The 21,966-nt window shown below is 44.1% G+C and overlaps 2 protein-coding genes across 4 annotated transcripts in view; one reads left to right on the top strand and one right to left on the bottom strand.

Moving 5' to 3' along the window:
• LOC140187744 (microtubule-associated protein 1 light chain 3 alpha) overlaps positions 1-4,017 on the top strand; it is a 45,304-nt gene extending 41,287 nt beyond the window's left edge. Inside the window, exon 4 of the mRNA XM_072243392.1 lies at positions 3,425-4,017. Coding sequence (XP_072099493.1) covers positions 3,425-3,587 — 163 coding nt within the window. The 3' untranslated portion in view covers positions 3,588-4,017. The remainder of the gene's footprint in view (positions 1-3,424) is intronic.
• Positions 4,018-9,695: 5,678 nt separating this feature from the next.
• Positions 9,696-21,966, bottom strand: part of pigu (phosphatidylinositol glycan anchor biosynthesis, class U) — a 68,337-nt gene continuing 56,066 nt past the window's right edge. For all 3 annotated transcript variants that reach the window (XM_072243363.1, XM_072243369.1, XM_072243378.1), the window contains 4 exons: positions 21,772-21,915; positions 20,202-20,326; positions 16,981-17,123; positions 9,696-12,008 (listed from right to left, as the gene is read on the bottom strand). In XM_072243363.1, coding sequence (XP_072099464.1) covers positions 11,895-12,008; positions 16,981-17,123; positions 20,202-20,326; positions 21,772-21,915 — 526 coding nt within the window. In that variant the 3' untranslated portion in view covers positions 9,696-11,894. The remainder of the gene's footprint in view (positions 12,009-16,980; positions 17,124-20,201; positions 20,327-21,771; positions 21,916-21,966) is intronic.

Below are 21,966 nucleotides of genomic sequence, written 5' to 3'. Positions count from 1 at the left end.
CTTGTTTGTGATGACAAAAAAAGACTCTTATGGTAAATAAAATTTTTTAAAGATAGTTGGCCAAGTACATGGATAGGAAAAATTTAAGGAAAAAGAAGGGTAAAGAAAGTTTAGCAACACACATCAAAGTTGCTGGTGAACACAGCAGGCCAGGCAGCATCTCTAGGAAGAGGTACAGTCGACGTTTCAGGCCGAGACCCTTCGTCAGGACTAACTGAAGGAAGAGTGAGTAAGGGATTTGAAAGTTGGAGAGGGAGGGGGAGATCCAAAATGATAGGAGAAGACAGGAGAGGGAGGGATGGAGCCAAGAGCTGGACAGGTGATTGGCAAAAGGGATGTGAGAGGATCATGGGACAGGAGGCCCAGGGAGAAGGAAAAGTGGGGGGGGAACCCAGAGGATGGGCAAAGGGTATCTTCAGAGGGACAGAGGGAGAGAAAGGAGCGTGAGAGAAAGAATATGTGTATAAAAATAAATAACGGATGGGGTATGAGGGGGAGGTGGGGCATTAGCGGAAGTTAGAGAAGTCAGTGTTCATGCCATCAGGTTGGAGGCTACCCAGACGGAATATAAGGTGTTGTTCCTCCAACCTGAGTGTGGCTTCATCTTTACAGTAGAGGAAGCCGTGGATAGACATGTCAGAATGGGAATGGGATGTGGAGTTAAAATGTGTGGCCACTGGGAGATCCTGCTTTCTCTGGCGGACAGAGCGTAGGTGTTCAGCAAAGCGGTCTCCCAGTCTGCGTTGGGTCTCGCCAATATATAGAAGGCCACATCGGGAGCACCGGACACAGTATATCACCCCAGTCGACTCACAGGTGAAGTGTCACCTCACCTGGAAGGACTGTCTGGGGCCCTGAGTGGTGGTAAGGGAGGAAGTGTAAGGGCATGTGTAGCACTTGTTCCGCTTACAAGGATAAGTGCCAGGAGGGAGATCAGTGGGGAGGGATGGGGGGGACGAATGGACAAGGGAGTCGCGTAGGGAGTGATCCCTGCAGAAAGCAGAGAGGGGGTGGAGGGAAAGATGTGCTTAGTGGTGGGATCCCGTTGGAGGTGGCGGAAGTTACGGAGAATAATATGTTGGACCCGGAGACCGATGGGGTGGTAGGTGAGGACCAGAGGAACCCTATTCCTAGTGGGGTGGCGGGACGATGAGTGAGAGCAGATGAGCGTGAAATGGGGGAGATGCGTTTGAGAGCAGAGTTGATGGTGGAGGAAGGGAAGCCCCTTTCTTTAAAAAAGGAGGGCAGGGGCTTCCTTTAAAAAAGGTGGACATCTCCCTCGTCCTGGAATGAAAAGCCTCATCCTGAGACCAGGTGCGGCGGAGACGGAGGAATTGCGAGAAGGGGATGGCATTTTTGCAAGAGACAGAGTGAGAAAAGGAATAGTCCAGATAGCTGTGAGAGTCAGTAGGCTTATAGTAGACATCAGTGGATAAGCTGTCTCCAGAGATAGAGACAGAAGGATCTAGAAAGGGGAGGGAGGTGTCGGAAATGGACCAGGTAAACTTGAGGGCAGGGTGAAAATTGGAGGCAAAGTTAATAAAATCAACGAGCTCAGCATGCGTGCAGGAAGCAGCGCCAATGCAGTCGTCGATGTAGCAAAGGAAAAGTGTGGGACAGATACCAGAATAGGTACGGAACATAGATTGTTCCACAAAGCCACCAAAAAGGCAGGCATAGCTAGGACCCATACGGGTGCCCATACCTACACCTTTAGTTTGGAGGAAGTGGGAGGAGCCAAGGGAGAAATTATTAAGAGTAAGGACTAATTCCGCTAGACGGAGCAGAGTGGTAGAGGGGAACTGATTAGGTCTGGAATCCAAAAAGAAGCGGAGAGCTTTGAGACCTTCCTGAAGGGGGATGGAAGTATATAGAGACTGGACATCCATGGTGAAAATAAAGCAGTGGGGGCCAGGGAACTTAAAATCATTGAAAAGTTTAAGAGCGTGAGAAGTGTCACGAACATAGGTAGGAAGGGATTGAACAAGAGGGGATAAAACCGTGTCGAGATATGCAGAAACGAGTTTGGTGGGGCAGGAGCAAGCTGAGACAATAGGTCTGCCAGGACAGGCAGGTTTGTGGATCTTGGGTAGGAGGTAGAAACGGGAAGTGCGGTGTGTGGGAACTATAAGGTTGGTAGCAGTGTATGGGAGATCCCCTGAGCGGATAAAGTCAGTGATGGTGTGGGAGACAATGGCCTGGTGATCCTTAGTGGGGTCACGATCGAGGGGTAAGAGGAGGTATCCGGGAGTTGTCGCTGTCCCTCGGCAAGGTAGAGGTCAGTACGCCAGACTACAACAGTACCCCCCTTATCGGCGGGTTTTAGCTTTGTTTGTCACATGCCCATCAAAAAGTACAGTTAAATGCATTGTTTGTGTCAAATCTGATCAGCAGGGATTGTTGCAATGTTTCTGGCAGCTACATAAATCACTAACTCTAAGCTTAATGTCTTTGGATTGTGGGAGGAAACCCAGGCAGTCATGGGGGAGAACATACCAACTCCTTACAGGCAGTGGCGGGAATTGAACCCCGATCAGTGATGGCTGGCAGTGTAAAGCGATGTGCTAACCTCTATGCTACTGTGCCACACACTTCAAATTTGGATTTAGGTTCAGAAGGTTTTAGGCCAAACACTAGCAAACGGGACTAGCTTGGGTGAGGCACCTTAGACAGTATGGATTAGTTGGACCAAAGGGCCTGTTTCCAATGCTCATGACTTCAATGTCTGTCCAACATGGTGTTAGAAGAAACCTCCAAAATATATGTAGAGTTGCTGACCCTTCAGTGTTTGCAGTGAGGGTGGGACCGTGGTGAGTATGACCTGAAATGTTGACCCTATCTCTTTCCACAGATGCTGCTTGACCTGTTAAGTTTCTGTGCAATTTCTGTTTTTATTTAGGTCAGGATCTTGGCTCCTTAGGAGGTCATTTAGTGTATCAGTGTTTTGTTTTTATTTTACTTAGAGATACAGGACAGTAACAGGGCCTTTGGCCCAACGAGCCTGCACTGCCCAATTACACCCCCGTGACCAATTGACCGACTAACCAATATGTCTTTTTATGGGGGGTGAGGGGGAACTGGAACAAATCCACACAGTCATGGGGAGAACGTCAAACTACTTATCAACAGTGGCGGGAATTGAACAGTAGCTATAATTGCGTTGTGTCAACCGCTATGCTGCTGTGCCACAAACAAGATGCTGTAGATCTGTAGATGCTGGAAATCCAAACAACACACACGAAAGCTCCTGCTGAAGGACCCGGTCCGAAATGCCAACTGTACCCTTTTCAGCAGACGCTGCCTGGCCTGCTGAGTTCCTCCAGCATTCTGTGTGCCACGCTGCCATGCCACCCATTTCTGGCAGCTCAGACCATGTTGGCCATTGCCTTTTGTTAGAAGTTAAAGTCTGTCTTTTCTTCCACAGGCGCAGACTCCAGCTGAACCCCAACCAGGCCTTCTTTCTGCTGGTGAACCAAAGGAGCATGGTCAGTGTCTCGACCTCCATCTCGGAGATCTACGAGCAGGAGAAGGACGAGGATGGCTTCCTTTACATGGTGTACGCCTCCCAGGAAACCTTTGGATGCTGAGGGTGACCGCAGCGGACTCATGCCGAAGTTCCCTGCATTTCATTAACTGGTCGAGGAAGAGCGAATTTCACTGTGTTTTTAAAAAAGAAAACAAAAAAAGCAAAAGATCAGGATTGCCATCCTGTACTCTGTCACTCACACGTACTAAGGTCGCATAGTGTACCAGGGTTATGTAAAACATTGAACAGTCTTCTCTCACCTGTATCTATATGATTGGCAATTGTTTATTTGCTACTTATCGGTCTTTACTTTATTTTTTTTCATGGTTTTGTAATTCAACAAAAACAAATGTGATTAATGCATGGTCCACCTACCCAAGCAGTGAGGAGTTTTAAGACGTTATTGATGACTGATACGAAATTCTGGAGGCTGGAGACAGAGATTGAGGGATATATATACATAGATACTTATATATATATATTTTAAAGAAGTACCAATGACTTTAGAACTGATTCAAAGTCCATATTGAATATTGGTGCTTACAACACAGAGTGAGGTGTTGGATGGGACAGGGCGTGGGGTGAGAGAAATGGTGAAAAGCAACTTGGGACTGCATAATGCTCTTTCCTGGCTTTCACAATCGGCTATTTTATGTAGAATTTGCTTTTAATGCACTTTATAAACAGCACGGGTGTGTAGGAGGACCCATCTACTGTCACAGTGTAGCGTAAACCAAGTAGGTTTTAATGTAGATAATCAGCTCCTGTTAATCGTAACACTATTATAAATTCTTCACTCTAGTTACGTTGCTCTCCAGTTGCATTGGGTAATATTTAATTTTTAATGTAGTTACGGTGCCTGTTTGTGTGTGTGTGTGTGCGCGTGATAAAAAGGAAATTGCATTCATGGAAATTCTCATAATTGTTGATTTTTATTTCTCCTTTTGGAACAAAATGACATAATTTGCAAAAAAAAATGTCCAATACAAAATTTTTGATTTAAAAAAAAAAGTCCCATGTCTCCTTAATCTATGTTGTATGGTGAAAAGCATAAATTGTCTTTATCTAGGATTTCTAGTTCTTCTAAGGAGCCGGGTACTATCAAGTTTAATGTTATTTTCAGTACACGTGTAAAGGAGAACAAAATAGTTGTTACTCCGAATCTGATGTGACACAAAAAGAAATACAATAAGATAAAAAAAAAATACAATAATAATAAAGAACACAATAATCATAAAAACACAATAAATATAAATACATAAGATAGCTTATATAGACATAGATTGTATGGCTGTAGAGTGACACTAGGCACAGGGGTATCTGTACATTAAGGTGACTCTGACTGGAAATGATAAAGTGGCATTGGTTGGGGGTGTGGAGGGGTGGGTTAGTGGGTGGAGGTGTTGATCAGCCTTACTGCTTGGGGAAAGTAGCTGTTTTTGAGTCTGGCGGTTCTGCCGTGGATGGTAGTGTAGCTTCCTCCCTGCTGGGAGTGGGACAAACACAACACGAACAGGGTGTGTGGGATCCTCATGGGTTATTGGCCCTTTTCCAGCACCTTTTTTATATACGTCATTGATGGTGGGTAAGCTGGTGCCCCTGATGCAGGACAGGGAGTGAACAGTTAGAACCCCACTGTCCAGGGAAGTCCTAGGTTTTATCATCTACTGTATCTGGTGCAGAACTCATTGAGACCTGATGTAGATTGGAGGACTGCTTTGTTAAGCACCTTTGCTCTGCCCAGAAATGGCAGGATTTCCCAGTGCCCAACCATTTTACCACCACTCCCCATCCCATTCTGACATGGACTTCTCAACTGCCATGATGAAGCCACTCTCAGGTTGGAGAAGCAATACCTCATTCCATTTAGTTAGCCTTCAAACTGATGGCATAAATATTGATTTTTCTAACTTTCAGTAATTTCTACCCCCCCCCCCTTTCCATTCCCCACTCTGGCTCCCCTCTTGCCCTTTCTCCCGTGGTCCTCTGTCCTCAATCAGATTCCTCCTTCTTCAAGCCCTTTCCTCCTTCCACCTTTCACCTCCCAGCTTACTTCATCTCTCCTTTCCCCACTCACCTACCTTCCTCCTCACCTGGCTTCACCTCTCACCTGCCCATTTGAACTCTTTCCCTTTCCCTCCCCCACCTTCTTATTCTGGTTTCTTCCCCCTTCTTTCCCAGTCCTGATAAAGGGACTCATCTGATGTTTCAGACCATTTATTCCCTTCTGTAGGTGCTGCCTAATCTGACCAGGCAGCACCTAAGGAAAAAAGTACGGTCCACATTTCGGGCCGAAACCCTTCAGAAGGACTGGAGGAAAAAAAGCTGGGGAGTAGATTTGAGAGGTGAGGGGAAGGGAGAGAGAATCACCAGGTGATAGATGAAACTTGGAGGGGGACGAATGAAGCAAAGAGCTAGGAAGTTGATTGTTGGGAGAGACGGAAGGCCATGGAAGAAAGGAGAAAGGGGGAGGGGGAGTGAGGAGCACCAGAGGGAGGCGATGGGCAGGCGAGGAGATAACATGAGAGAGGGACAAGGGGTAGGGAAATGGTGAAGGGGGTGGGGGCATTAATGGAAGTTTGAGAAATCGATGTTCATGCCATCAGGTTGGAGGCTACCCAAACGAAATACAAGGTGTTGTTCTCCAACCTGAGTGTAGCCTTATGCTGACAGTAGAGGAGGCCATGGATGGACATAATCGGAATGGGAATGGGAAGTGGAATTAAAATGGGTGGCCACCGGGAGATCCTGCTTGTTCTGGCAAATGGAGTGTAGATACTCAGCAAAGCGGTCTCCCAATCTACTTCGGGTCTCACTGACATACTGTACAGGACACACCAGGAGCACCAGACACAGTGTATGACCCCAACAGACTCAAAGGTTAAGTGTCGCCTCACTGGAAGGACTGTTTGGGGCCCTGAATGGTAATGAGGGAGGAGGTGTAGGGGCAGGTGTAGCACCTATTCTGCTTGCAAGGATAAGTGCCAGGAGGGAGATCAGTGGGGAGGGATGAATGGACAAGGGAGTTGTGCAGGGAGGGATGAATGGACAAGGGAGTTGTGCAGGGAGTGATCCCTGCGGAAAGCAGAAAGTGGGGGGAGATATATTTGTGGTGGTCTCCAGTTGGAGATAGCTGAAGTTAGGGAGAATTACCTTTCCTGGAGGTAGCAAACCAGAGCTGCACACAGGGCTCTAAATTCAACCTCACCGACATCACGTTCATCAACTTTTGTACTCAATGCCCTGATTTATGAAGGTCGATGAACCAAAGTCTCCTTTTAACAATCCTACCTACTTGTGATGCCACTTTCAAGGAATTATGGATCTGTATTCACAGGTCCCATTGTTTTACCGCACACCTCACTGCCCTACTATTCACCGTATAAGTCCTCCCAAAATACAGCATCTTACACTTGTCTGCATTAAATTCCATCTGCCATTTTTCAGCCCACCTTCCCAGCTGGTCCAGATCCCACTGGAAGGTTTGATAGTCTTCCTCGCTGTCTGCTATGCCCCAATACACAAATTCACTGATCCAATTTACTACATTATCATTCAAATTGCAATGGACCTAGCACCGATCCTTGCAGCACACTACTGGTCACGGGCCTCCAGTTAGAATGACAATCATCTACTACCAATCCCTGGGTTCTCTCACTAAGCCAGGGGTTCCCAACCTGGAGTCTGTGGACCCTTGGTTAATGGTAGGAGTCCATGGCATAAAAAATGTTGGGAACCCCTGTGCTAAGCCTATGATTAAGAAACAGCAACACATTCCCAGCTGAGGATGAGGTGTGACTTGGAGGCAAACCTGCAAGTGGTGGTGGTGACCCCAGTTGCTTGGTGGTAGAGGCCATGGTATTGGGAGGTACTGTCAGAGAAGGTATCCAGTTGTTGCGGTGTGCTTTGTGGAGATTGTGAGCAGTTTTAGGCTCCATATCTAAGAAAGGCTGTGCTGACATTGGAGAGAGTCCAGAGAAAGCTTTTGAGAATAATCCTGGGATTGGAAAGATTAACATACAAGGAGCCTCTGATGCTCTGGGTCTGTATTCGCTGGAGTTTAGAAGAATGGGGTGGGGGGGGGGGTGTACAGAATATTGAAAGGCTTGGATGCGGAAAGTATGTTTATAATAGTGGGAGAGAGCAGGACCAGAGGGCACAGTCTCAGAATAGAAAGATGTTCCTTTAGAACAGAGATGAGGAGGAATTATCTTTAGCCCGAAGGTGGTGAATCTGTGGAATTCATTGCCACAGGCAGCTGTGGAGGCCAAGTCATTGGATGTATTTGAAGTGGAGGTTGATAGGTTCTTGATTAGTGAGGTTGTCAAAGATTACAGGGAGATGGCAGCAGAATGGGGTCGAGAAGGTAATAAGTCAGCAACGACGAAATAGGGGAGCAGACTTGACAGGACAATTGGCCTAATTCTGCTCCTATATCTTATGACCTTATGCAGAATGTCCCTTCACTAGCGCTCCTAGTAAACGGGGGTGGGGGGGGGTAACCAGCCACGTGGCTTGCTTTATCCTGCATGGAACATAGTTTCTGAAGTGTTATATCTGCATTCATCCAGCTGGGCATTCCAGCTGAAAGCATTCTATTGCACTCCTGACTTGTTTTTTGCTTCTTGTAGAAAGTAGAAAAAACTTTGGAATATCAAGAGCAGGGCACCATGGTAGGGTAGCAGTTAGTGCAACAGTATTACAGGTCTAGGCATTTCTGAGCTCAGAGTTCCATTCTGGCTGCATCTGTAAGGAGTCTGCACGTTCTCCCTGTGACTCTGTGGATTTCCTCTGGGGGCTCTGGTTTCCTCCAGAGTGCAAAGATGTACTGCTGATTGTAAATTGTCCTGTGATTAGGCTAGTTTTAAACAGGTAAGTTGCTGGGCAGTGAGGTTCGTTGGGCTGGAAGAACCCGTTCTGTGCAGTATCACAAAATACAAAAAGTAACTAAAAATAATGAAAACAAGTGACAAGATACCAAGCCTCTGAACTGTTCCTCCTGTCACAGTAATTACCCGACTGGTTTCTGGGCTTGGAAAAGTGTATTGGGCCGAGTGGTGTATTTATTCTTAAATTAGGCTTATTCGTCACATGTACAATGAAATGTGTCATCTGCGTCAAATCAGTTAACTATGCTGGGGGCAGCCCACAAGTGTCGCCACACTTCTGATGCCAACATGGCATGCCCACAGCTTAGTAACCACAACCACGCATTTTGGAATGTGGGGGGAACCAGAATAGCCACCGGTAGAATGTACAAACTCTTCACGGACTGGCGGGAATTGAACTCCGATCTGCTGTGAAGTGTTGTGTTAGCCACTACACTACTGTGCAGTTAGTCTCCGTTTATTTTATTTATTTGAGATGCAGTGCAGAATAGGCCCTTCCATCCACACTGCCCAATTTAATCCTAGTCTAATTATGGGACAATTTACAATGACCAATTAACCTACCAACTGATACATCTTCGGACTGTGGGAGGAAACCGGTGCACCAGGAGAAAACCCATGCTGACGTGGGGAGAACGTACAAACTCCTTACAGGGTCACATCCACCATAAAGGCATTGTGCTAACCAATACACTACCGTGCCGCCCCAGGAGGTGGTAATTGCCTACAACACATGCTCAGTATAAGTGTCACTTACCACATCAGCCTGTGCCTTGATCTTGTGAGGGACAGGTGTACGCAGCTTCATCTCCTGAGGATTTGTAAATGAAATGGAATACTTGCGCAGTGAGCAACGAACGCCCACAGTCTGACTTTGTGATGGAGCAGAGGTCACAGATGAAGCAGCTGAAGATGCTCTGGCCCAGGACATCACCCAACCATTTTCATAACAAGAAGATGTTTACATTATCCAGCCTCTCAATATTATAATCCTTGGGAATATAACTTTGTTGTCCTCATCACAAGTCAAGGATGAAGAGAAAGATATAGAGCAAGCATATGAAAGAATATCATGAACACTCTAGAAATGTTCCCCAGTGACATTTATAGTGGTCCACATCCACTTGAACTATTTTTAAAGCAAGTGTTGATGACTGCCACTCAAACTGCCCTCTTAACCAAAGAATTTGCTCATAAGATCATAAAGACATTTGGTCCATTGAGTTTGCTCCACCATTCCATCATGGCTGATTTATTATCCGTCTCAACTCCATTCTTCTGCCTTCTCCCTGCAACATTTGGTGCCCTTACTAATCACAAACCTATCAATCTCCATTTTAAATACACCCAATGACATGGCTGCCATTGCCATCTGTGACAATGAATTCCACAGATTCACCATCCTCTGCCTAAACTCCTGACACATTTCAAATTATAGTTGGAGACCAGGCTTGTTTGAAGAAAATGGTGCCCAATTATCACCAGCATATAACCTATAGCACCAGAGGTCCCAACATACTAGACCATTGCTACACTAAGATGAGGAGTGCCTGCTGGTCCTTGCCCAGACTGCATTTTGGTAAATCAGATCATTTGGCTGTCCTCCTCTTACCTGCATACAGGCAAAGCCTAAAAAGAAAGGCTCCAGTGATCAGGAAAACTATAAGGTGATTGTGGGGAGAGAGGAAAGGCTACAGGATTGCTTTGAGTCAGTGGACTGGGCTGTGTTCAATTACTCATCTAGAGATCTGAATGAATACACCATGGTTGTAATGGACTTTATTAAAACAGCTGTAGATGTGTGTCCCCACTAAATTATTGAGTCTTCCTCAATCAGAAGCCCTGGATGAACCATAAGTTCTGGAATTTGCTGAGGGTATGATCTCCGGAAAGCCATCTCATGGGTGAAATGGAGATTCTGGGACCAAACAGATCAAGGGATGCTTGACAGCTGTGGCAGGGCTTGAATGCTATCATTTCCTACAAAGTTAAATCAAGCAACCTGGGAGACGTCAGGGCTTCGCTTCCAGATGAGCTCAATGCCTTCCATGCTCACTTTGACTGTCAGAACATGGCGAGCTTTCACGAACCCCCATACTTCCCAATGATTCCTTGATCCAGGCCATCCTATTTTCTTGCTGCTGCTACAGGTAGATGGCTTGCACCACCAGGTTCAAGAACATTTACTACCCCTTAACCTTCAAGCTCTTGAACTAAGGGGATAACACCACTCACTTGCCCATCCATTGAGATGTTCCCACAACCTATGATCTCACTTTAAGGACTCTTTATCTCATGTTCTTATCATTTATTGCTATTTATTTATATTTGCATTTGCACAGTTTGTTGTCTTCTGCATTCTGGTTGATCTTTCATTGATCCTTTTATAGATACTAATCTAGATTTGCCGAGTATGCCCATAGGCAAATGAATCTCAGGGTTGCACATGGTGACAAACAAGTACTTTGATAATAAATTTACTTTGAACTTTTATATAAAAGAAATCCTTCTCATCTGTTCTAAAAGGATGTTGTGAGGCTGTGCCCTCCGGTCCTAGACTCCCTCATAATAGGAAACTTCCTCTCCACACTCTCTGTTCTAATGGAATGTCTTATTCTGATGGACTCTTATATCTTAAGAAAAACATTCCATTACATGGGATAATAATGTGAACTAAAAAATTCAGAGAAAAGCTTTTGATCAACTTTATCAATAGCATCTTTCAATCATTTTGGGATGTAGAGCAGAGTGTGGTATAACACAAGATTGTAAGGAAGATGATGTATTGTACAGTTAATGATTGACAATACTTTATCCCACTTATCACACACAGACACAGGCGGCACACACACACATACACATACACACACATTTTTGCAGCAAGACCAACTCCACTTCCCATTATGATGAACAGCTGACCAGGTGTTACATTAACCCAACAGAAAAGACAACCCTTCACCTGGCATTTATGTAACTCAGCCATTAAGACTGGTTTTCCTGAGCCCCTTGATAGTAGTGTTGGAAGTTCCTGCCTTGTGACTCAAACTAGAAAACACCTGAGAAAAAGGAAATGTGTTCACATTCTGTGGGAGCCCTTGTATTTAGAGACCCACCATCAGGTAACGTATTGCAAAAGGAAACGTGTACAAATACAAATACTGAGCCAGAAGTACCTGAACTCTCAGGCCGGTATTGTTCCAGTGAAATGCCCCTTTGTTGTTCAGAATTATAAAATAAAATTAAGGACAACTTTAAAAAAAACATATTCTATAACATTTCATGTTGACTGCAATCTGAACTTAAAAATCTTCCTGTGTTTTCAGCTCTGTTAAAAACAAATACATTTTAAGTGATTGAATCCTGCAATCCGTTGCTGCCCCACAATAGGTACATCAGTTAACGATGCCCTTAGCAACAGTATCTTTCGTACAAAATAACATCAGGAACTTCCGTGTTAATAAGTGGGTGCTAATGGTCCTTTAAGAAAGAATGACGTGTGCTTCTTTCCCGTCCTTGGATTTTAAATGAAGTCCCTTGACAAGATGATACTCTCTCCGTAAGAAGGCGTAGAAATAATCAGAAACCAACAGAATCTGTGGAAGAATGAGACATAACCAGTCAATACAAAAGTGTTAAATACCAATGCCTCAAACTACACAGATAAAGGTTTAAAAAAATGCTGGTGAACACAGCAGGCCAGGCAGCATCTATAGGAAGAGGTACAGTCGACGTTTTGGGCTGGTCTCGGCTCGAAACGTCAACTGTACCTCTTCCTATAGATGCTGCCTGGCCTGGTGAATGTGTTGCTTCAATTTCCAGCATCTGCAGATTTCCTCGTGTTTGCTAAAGATTTAAAACAGGTAATGCTGTACACACGTATGCACATGTCCTCTGCTTTAACTAATGCTCTGATAGGAAGGTCATGAGTTATGGGTGAGAGATGAAACATTTAAGAGGAACATGATTGGATCTTTTCCACTTAGGGCAGGGGTTCCCAATTTTTTTATGCCATGGACAAATAAGCAAGGGATCTGTGGACCCCAGGTTGGGAACTCCTGACTTAGGTTAGTCAGCATCTATGGAAAGAAATAGAGGTCGCAGGTTTAGAGTGGAGGTTAAATATTCCAAGTGGAATTTGAGGGGGAGCTTCTTTACTCAGAGGGTAGTGAGAGTGTAGAACAAGCAGCCAGCAGAAATGGTAAACGCAGATTTGATTTCAACATTTAAGAGAAATTTGGATAGGAAGGAGATGGTTCAGGCGCTGTTCGTCAATGGGACTTGGTAGATCAATAGGTTGGCATGGACCAGACGGGCCATAGGACCTCTTTTTGTGCTTTAGTGTTCCATGACTCTATAAATTGCTGTTATAAAGTTTGCAACCATTATTACCCATCACTATTAAAATAAATTAAGTGTTCCAGGGTGCTATTCAAGTTGGGTGAGGTGCTTGCAATGTTTTACAAGATCATGAATGCAGCTCCAAGAATACTTAAGCAGCTCATCACCATCCAGTATAACACATCAGTCCTGGTGAAAGGGTCTTGGCCCAAAATGTTGACTGTTTATTCCTTTCCATAGAAGCTGTATTTTGTGTGTTACTCTGGATTTCCAGCATCTGTAGAATCTTGTGTTGACATAAACTCTGCTGCCTGCAATTCCCCTCTATGTCACACATTATTCTGACCTGGAAATAGGTCATTAGTTCATAGGCAGATCCTGAAACACTCTACCCAACACTATTGCCGGCATACAACGACTGCAGCAGACCGAAGTAGTTGCTCACCACTGCAATCTCAAGCTCAATTAGGAATGGCAATAAATGTAGTCCTCTGCAATTAAGACCATAAGACATTGGAGCAGAATCAGGCCATTCAGCCCATCAAGTCTGTTCTATCATTCCAATTTAGGGACGGCACGGCAGTGTAGTGGTTAGTACAACACTTTACAGTACAGGCATTCCATGTTCAATTCCCACCGCTGTCTGTAAGGGAAACAACAGGAATTTTGCAGATGCTGAAAATTCAAGCAACACACATCAAAGTTGCTGGTGAACGCAGCAGGCCAGGCAGCATCTCTAGGAAGAGGTGCAGTCAACGTTTCAGGCCGAGACCCTTCGTCAGGACTAACTGAAGGAAGAGTGAGTCAGGGATTTGAAAGTTGGAGGGGGAGGGGGAGATCCAAAATGATAGGAGAAGACAGGAGGGGGAGGGATGGAGCCAAGAGCTGGACAGTTGATTGACAAAAGGGATACGAGAGGATAATGGGACAGGAGGTCCGGGAAGAAAGACAAGGGGGGGGGGGGACCCAGAGGATGAGCAAGGGGTATATTCAGAGGGACAGAGGGAGAAAAAGGAGAGTGAGAGAAAGAATGTGTGCATAAAAATAAGTAACAGATGGGGTACGAGGGGGAGGTGGGGCCTAGCGGAAGTTAGAGAAGTCAATGTTCATGCCATCAGGTTGGAGGCTACCCAGACGGAATATAAGGTGTTGTTCCTCCAACCTGAGTGTGGCTTCATCTTTACAGTAGAGGAGGCCGTGGATAGACATGTCAGAATGGGAATGGGATGTGGAATTAAAATGTGTGGCCACTGGGAGATCCTGCTTTCTCTGGTGGACAGAGTGTAGATGTTCAGCAAAGCGGTCTCCCAGTCTGCATCGGGTCTCGCCAATATATAAAAGGCCACATCGGGAGCACCGGACGCAGTATATCACCACAGCCGACTCACAGGTGAAGTGTTGCCTCACCTGGAAGGACTGTTTGGGGCCCTGAATGGTGGTAAGGGAGGAAGTGTAAGGGCATGTGTAGTACTTGTTCCGCTTACACGGATAAGTGCCAGGAGGGAGATCAGTGGGGAGGGATGGGGTGGAACGAATGGACAAGGGAGTTGTGTAGGGAGTGATCCCTGCGGAATGCAGAGAGGGGCGGAGGGAAAGATGTGCTTAGTGGTGGGATCCCGTTGGAGGTGGCGGAAGTTACGGAGAATAATATGTTCCGTGCCTATTCTGGTATCTGTCCCCCACTTTTCCTTCGCTACATCGACGACTGCATTGGCGCTGCTTCCTGCACGCATGCAGAACTCGTTGACTTTATTAACTTTGCCTCCAACTTTCACCCTGCCCTCAAGTTTACCTGGTCCATTTCCGACACCTCCCTCCCCTTCCTAGATCTTTCTGTCTCTGTCTCTGGAGACAGCTTATCCACTGATGTCTACTATAAGCCTACTGACTCTCACAGCTATCTGGACTATTCCTCTTCTCACCCTGTCTCTTGCAAAAACGCCATCCCCTTCTCGCAATTCCTCCGTCTCCGCTGCATCTGCTCTCAGGATGAGGCTTTTCATTCTAGGACGAGGGAGATGTCTTCATTTTTTAAAGAAAGGGGCTTCCCTTCCTCCACTATCAACTCTGCCCTTAAACGCATCTCCCCCATTTCACGTACATCTGCTCTCACTCCATCCTCCCGCCACCCCACTAGGAATAGGGTTCCCCTGGTCCTCACCTACCACCCCACCAGCCTCCGGGTCCAACATATTATTCTCCGTAACTTCCGCCACCTCCAACGGGATCCCACCACTAAGCACATCTTTCCCTCCCCCCCCCCCTGCATTCCGCAGGGATCGCTCCCTACACAACTCCCTTGTCCATTCGTCCCCCCCATCCCTCCCCACTGATCTCCCTCCTGGCACTTATCCGTGTAAGCGGAACAAGTGCTACACATGCCGTTACACTTCCTCCCTTACCACCATTCAGGGCCCCAAACAGTCCTTCCAGGTGAGGCAACACTTCACCTGTGAGTCGACTGGGGTGATATACTGCGTCCGGTGCTCCCGATGTGGCCTTTTATATATTGGCGAGACCCGACGCAGACTGGGAGACCGCTTTGCTGAACATCTACGCTCTGTCCGCCAGAGAAAGCTGGATCTCCCAGTGACCACACATTTTAACTCCACATCCCATTCCCATTCTGACATGTCTATCCACGGCTTCCTCTACTGTAAAGATGAAGCCACACTCAGGTTGGAGGAACAACACCTTATATTCCGTCTGGGTAGCCTCCAACCTGATGGCATGAACATTGACTTCTCTAACTTCCGCTAAGGCCCCACCTCCCCCTCGTACCCCATCTGTTACTTATTTTTATGCACACATTCTTTCTCTCACTCTCCTTTTTCTCCCTCTGTCCCTCTGAATATACCTCTTGCCCATCCTCTGGGTCCCCCCCCCACCGTCTTTCTTCCCGTACCTCCTGTCCCATGATCCTCTCGTATCCCCTTTTGCCAATCACCTGTCCAGTTCTTGGCTCCATCCCTCCCCCTCCTGTCTTCTCCTATCATTTTGGATCTCCCCCTCCCCCTCCAACTTTCAAATCCCTTACTCACTCTTCCTTCATTTAGTCCTGACGAAGGGTCTCGGCCTGAAATGTCGACTGCACCTCTTCCTAGAGATGCTGCCTGGCCTGCTGCGTTCACCAGCAACTTTGATGTGTGTTGCTGTCTGTAAGGGGTTTGTATGTTCTCCCCGTGACTGCATAAGTTTCCTCTGGCTGCTCCAGTTTCCACCCACAGTCCAAAGACGAACCAGTTGGTAGGTAAGTTGTCCTGTAATTAAGGTAGTACTAAAATCCAGGGATGACTGGGTGGCACAGCTCGAAGGGCTGAAAAAGACCTACTTCGTGCTGTGCCTTAATAAAAAAAATGGCCAATTTTATTATGCCCCACAACCCCATTCTACTGATCAAGAACCTATCAACCTCTGTTTTAAATACCCAACAATGACTTGGTACCACAGCTGTCTGTGGTAATGAATTCCATAGGCTCACCACCCTCTGAAATTCCTCTCATCTCTGTTATAAAGGGAAGGCTTCTATTCTGATGCTGTGCCCTCTGGTCCTTGAGTCTTCTACTATTGGAAACATTCTCTCAATATCCACTCTGTCCAGGTCTTTCAATATTCAAAAGGATTGCAATTTTTCTAAACTCCAAGTACTGACCCAGAGCTATCAATCAAGTGCATTTGCAGAAACACAAACAAAAACAGACTTGCTCTGCTGTATTTATTAATCAAAAGTAAAGCATGCACAAGATGACACCAAGCAAATAACCCTGAAATGGATACATCACCCAATCTGTCTAGCACAACACCCTCTGGTTTGTACCTATAGGTTCTTTCAGAACATATATCTGACTTGATCCCAATGCGTACAGTGTCAGGTCCTATAGGACTCCAGTCTGCATACAACACAAATGACAAGCACCCTTCCTCATCACATGAGAGTGGGGAAAATGCACAGACAATTACTCTCCCACTTACCCAGACAAAGCTTCTCTGATATCAATCCAATGAGTTCAACAATTACAGCAAACCCCTGCAATACTAGGGCCAAGTTACGTTCTTAGAAAATGCTCCATATCATGACTTTCCCTAACATGAAGCTGTGTCAAGCAGTTTATTAATTTCTCCCCCACCCTACTCATAAATTTTGAGAGAGCAAATTCTAACACTGTTTCTCAAATTTTTGGCTAGGGAATTCTGTGACCTGAACACCAGGATCCCCTATCCTCTTACCTGCCCAACATTAAATGCCAAGGTAATGGCATAGTAGAAGTTGGAATTTGCACTTCCAGAATAGATCCAAAGATGCCACAAAACTGGGAACAACACTGATGAGGAGATCAGCATGCACGATACCACAAAGATGTTCCGAAGGACTGAAAAGTACAAACAATTTTAGAATCAGAATGAATTTTATTAACACTGATGCCATGAAGTTGATTATACACTAGCAGTACAATGCAATAAAAATAAAAATTACTGTGCAATAAGAAAGCAAGGTAGTGAGGTAGTGTTCATGGGTTCATCGATTGCTCAGAAACCTGATGGCAGAGGGGAGTAAGTTGTTCCTAAAATGTTGAGTGACCCCTCAGGCTCTTGTACCTCATTCCTGATGGTAGCAATGAGAAGAGGATATGTTCTGGATGGTGAAGGCCCTTAAGAATGGATGCTGCCTTCTTGAGACACATTCTTTTGAAGATATCTTCAATGATGGAGTTGGTTGAGTCTGCAACTCCCTACAGCTTTATTCAATTGTGTGCCTTGGACCCTCCGTACTAGGCGATGATGCAACTAGTCAAAATGCTCTCCACGATACAGCTGTAGACACTTGCTAGAGTCTTTGGTAACGTACCAAATCTCCTCAAAGTTCTACTGAAATGTAGTCACTAATGTGCCTTCTTTGTAATTGCATCAATATTGGATAAATCATCTGAGATGTTGACATCCCGTAACTTGAAGCTGCTCGTCTTTTCCATAGTTTATCTGGCCTCTTTAATTTAAATACTGAAGCAAGAGGCAATCAATCTCAGTCCTACTACAGCTAACAGGAGAGGTTACTGTATCTTTCCTTTGCATAATTGCAATGCTGCAGATTTGCACTGAATTTGATCAGAGCTTGAGAGATAAGCCTGCTGCTCACCAACATGACAGTACATCATAACCAAAAAGCCATTTGCTTTACTCAACAGACTTGAAGGATAACTGTTTCTGCTTTGCTAGAATGTAAAAGGTTCAAAGATGAGCACTTAGGTCACTTGATCATGAAAGAAAAAGAAACTTATTAGCCTGTTTATTTTATTGGAATTGGTTTATTATTGTCACGCGTACCAAGATACAGTGAAAAGCTTGCCTTGAATTCTGTTCATACAGGTCAAATCATTACACAGTGCATTGAGCTAATATAGGGTAAAACAATAGTAATGCAGAATAAAATGTACAATACTGAGCAAAAATCTTAGGCACCCTAGATTTTTTATGATTTCAGATGGTATGGTCTCCAGAGTCCTGATCTCAACATCATCGAGACTGTCTGGGATTACCTGGAGAGACAGGAGCAACCGAGGCAGCCAAAGTCTGCAGAAGGACGCTCTCCCTGTGACCATGTGGGTTTCCTCCAGGTGCTCCAGTTTCTTCCCACAGTCCAAAGGTGTACTGGTTGGTAAGTTAACTGATCACTGTAAATTGTCCCATGATTGGGCTAGTGTTAAATCAGAGGAATGTGGTCTGTGCAGCTTGAGGAGCTGGAAGGGCTGCACTGTATCCCCATAGATAAAACAGCGGCAAGTTCTCCAAGATGCTTGGAACAATCTACCAACCAATTTTCTTATAAAACTGCACGACAATGTACCTAAGAGAATTGATACAGTTTTAGAGGCAAAGGGTGGTCATACCAAATATTAATTTGATTTAGATTTTTTACTCTTTACTGCTCTTTATAGTAAACTTTTTGATATTTAGAAATGTTTCATTTCATTATTTTTGAAAGCCTCTTCACTTTCTAGAGTTTTTTTTTACATGGCCCTAAGACTTTGGCACAGTATGCCATCAAGTGTGCAGTACAAATAGATGATAAAGAGCAAAAATCGTAAGGAGGTAGGTAGTGAGCCCAAAAGTTCACCTCTGTATGAGAGGTCCATTCGAGAGCCTGATAACTGACCCACATCAGATCCCAGAGTTATAGCGTGAGAGTGTTAGACTGACAGATACGTCAATAAGATGAGGAAGAGTGGAAAAGAACAGGACCCGACTTCATTCGCAATGATCCAGAGTTCAAAGGCAGCAAATTATCATGAACCCCTATGAAACAGCATTACAACTCCATCCAGAGTCCGACGACTAGTTTTAGGCACCACATATTAGGAAGGGTCTCAAAGCTTTGGAGATTTCAGAGATTAGCCAGAATGGTTCCAAGAATGAGGATTTGTGATTACATGGAGAGGCTGAAGTAGCTCAGACTCTGCAACATTGCTCTCCAATGTTAACCTGGTTGTTAATCCACTGCTGGCTTGTACAAAAAGCCATCATGTAACTAAGATACTGTGCTGGTTCAAAGGGCCCATATGTCCAAGGATAAGTTAGCTCGTTTTTATTACCATATAAATCCTGTCTGTGACAGATGTAATTCTGAGATAGCTTCCTTGACACATATGTTCTGGTCTTGCTCTCTTTTGGAAAAATATTGGAAAGACATTTTTGATATTACTTCAGTAGTTTTGTGTATTGATTTACAACCTCATCCTATTACTGCAAGTTTTGGATTACCAGTGATGGACTCTAATTATTTATTCCCTTCAGCTTGCCGTTTGACTGCTTTGTTACATTAATAGCCAGAAGATCCATTTTATTTAAATGAAAAGATTCTAATCCCCCTACTACATTTCAATAGTTTTCCCAAACTATAACATGTTTAAACTTGGAAAAAATTAGGAGTGGTACTATCAATCTTTCGGTTAAATTTGAAGAAACCTGGAGGCCATTTATTCAGCATTTTCATATGATGTAAGCTGATCTTTTCCGAGTCCCTTTCAATAACTTTTTGTTTGTGTATAGAGGAGCGCAGTTAATAAAAAAATAATGATTTTAACCGATGAAACATGGCAGTCCAGCCTTTGTTTTGTTTTTTTTAGTGTAGGGGGATTTTATCCTTTGTATAAAATTTTTTTGAGTCTTTTTCATGTTCAGTTATTAAGAGATTGGGAGGCTTAAATTACGTGTTACTCAGAGTCTGTGTCTGTATACGTTAATGTAATTCTGATCTCTTTGTATCATTATCATTGTTATGTTTATCAATTTGAAACTTAATAAAAAAGATTGAGAAAGAAAGTAAGATACTGTAGGATTGATGATATAGGAGGTGACATTTCCCTGTGGAGATCTGCTTGATCGGCAAGAAATATTACAGAGAAAGAAACATATTGTTAGTGTCAGACATATTAATTCAGTTTTATACTTACATCGGTAAAGGTGATTCCACATGGGTAGGAATGCCATATACAGTGCTACATCACCTACAGTCGGGTAACTCTTAAAAATTGCAATGATTGCAATCTGAATGAACATGAAGAACATGGGATGATCTCTGCAAAATGAATACAGAGTAATACATCATTCAGGAACAGTTTAGTAAAAACAAAAACTATGGATAAGCCAACAGATGTAGAACCCACGCACTGCAGTCAGTTCTGAACATTAAATGCCCAACAGCTGACACGATGCCACATAATTCTGGCAGTTAATTAATCTTTTTATAATTCATTACAAACTAAAGAATGGTAATTTACAACGAGTATTTGAGTGGGCTGTTCTTGCTTGCTTTATTAAGTCATCCTTTCCATCAACAGAATGAATTAAAAGATAGGTTAAGGATCACCTCAAATGATCCATTCATTATAAATGAAATATAAGAACTACCCTCCACCGTGATGGTACAAATATAGATTTCTTCTTCCAGTGAACAAAGGAGTTTTTTTTCTTTGTGCTCTTGGTAAATGTCAATTGCTGGAGGACATGCACTCAAGGTGAGAGAGAGAAAGTTTAAAGGAGATGTACTGAACGGGGTAAGGTTTTTTTTTGCAGAGTGGTAAGAGTCTGAACTGGTTACTGGGAGCAGATACTACAATGACACATGAATATGCTGAGAAGGAAGGGATAAGGATCTTGTACAAGTGGAAGGGATTCAGTTTAATTTGACAGCGTGTTTGACACTGGCATAAAATTCAAGATTGTTTAACGTCATTTCAAGTACACAAGTGTAAAGGAGAGTGAAATAATTGTTACTCAATATCCTATGCAGCACAAAAATCAAAAGACAAAGAACAAAATAAAAATAAAAAAACAGAATAAATATAATTACATACAATAGCATATATACATAGATTGATTATATGTCCATAAAGTGATGCTAGGCTCGGAGTGGCTGTACACAAGGTGACTCTGACAGGGAATGATACTGGTGATGGGGTGGGTTAGTGGGTGGAGGTGTTGATCAGCCTTACTGCCTGGGGAAAGTAACTGTTTATGAGTCTGGTGGTCCTGGCATGGATGCCACGTAGCCTCCACCCAGATTGGAGTGGGACCAATAGTCCATGAGCAGGGTGGGTGAGATCATAGAGATTATATATATATATATATATAATAGCAAGCAGTAACCTGATACTAAAGTCCGGCAAAGAATGTACTGGGAATGGTCACTTCATCGAAACAGCTTTCCAGCAGTCATGCTCTTAGTGTATAAGGATGTATGGACGATGTATGAGAGGGATGGCAATACTTGTGGAACAATGTACAACAATGTCTGGGGAGGGAAATGGATCAGCCATGATGAAATGGCAGAGCAGACTCGACGGGCCAAGTGGCCTAACCTGCTCCTACATCTTATGGTCTAAAATAAAGCACCACAAAGGTGCGTTTACGGAAACTCAGACCTGAACTGTTTCTCATTCCACAGTTGTTGCTTTCTCAGCAAATTTATGTCATTATAACAAAAAATGGAGTTAACATCGTAAATAGTAAAGGAAATCTTACCTTAATTTCACGGATAATGGAAGAGTATAGAAGAATACGTTGATTTGAAACACACACACGAAAAATAGCCGGAAGTGCTCAAACATCTCGGCAAAGAAGTACCAAAATAAACCAATGTTTGGTGTAAGGTCTGGAACAGAAAGGCTAGAAGAAACAAAAAGATTTTAGGTGTTAAAATGGGTTTAGCTTTTATTC

The sequence above is a fragment of the Mobula birostris genome, chromosome 2 (genome assembly GCF_030028105.1).
Source record: "Mobula birostris isolate sMobBir1 chromosome 2, sMobBir1.hap1, whole genome shotgun sequence".
NCBI classification, from domain to species: domain Eukaryota; kingdom Metazoa; phylum Chordata; class Chondrichthyes; order Myliobatiformes; family Myliobatidae; genus Mobula; species Mobula birostris.
This window is presented reverse-complemented; position numbering and strand designations above follow the sequence as displayed.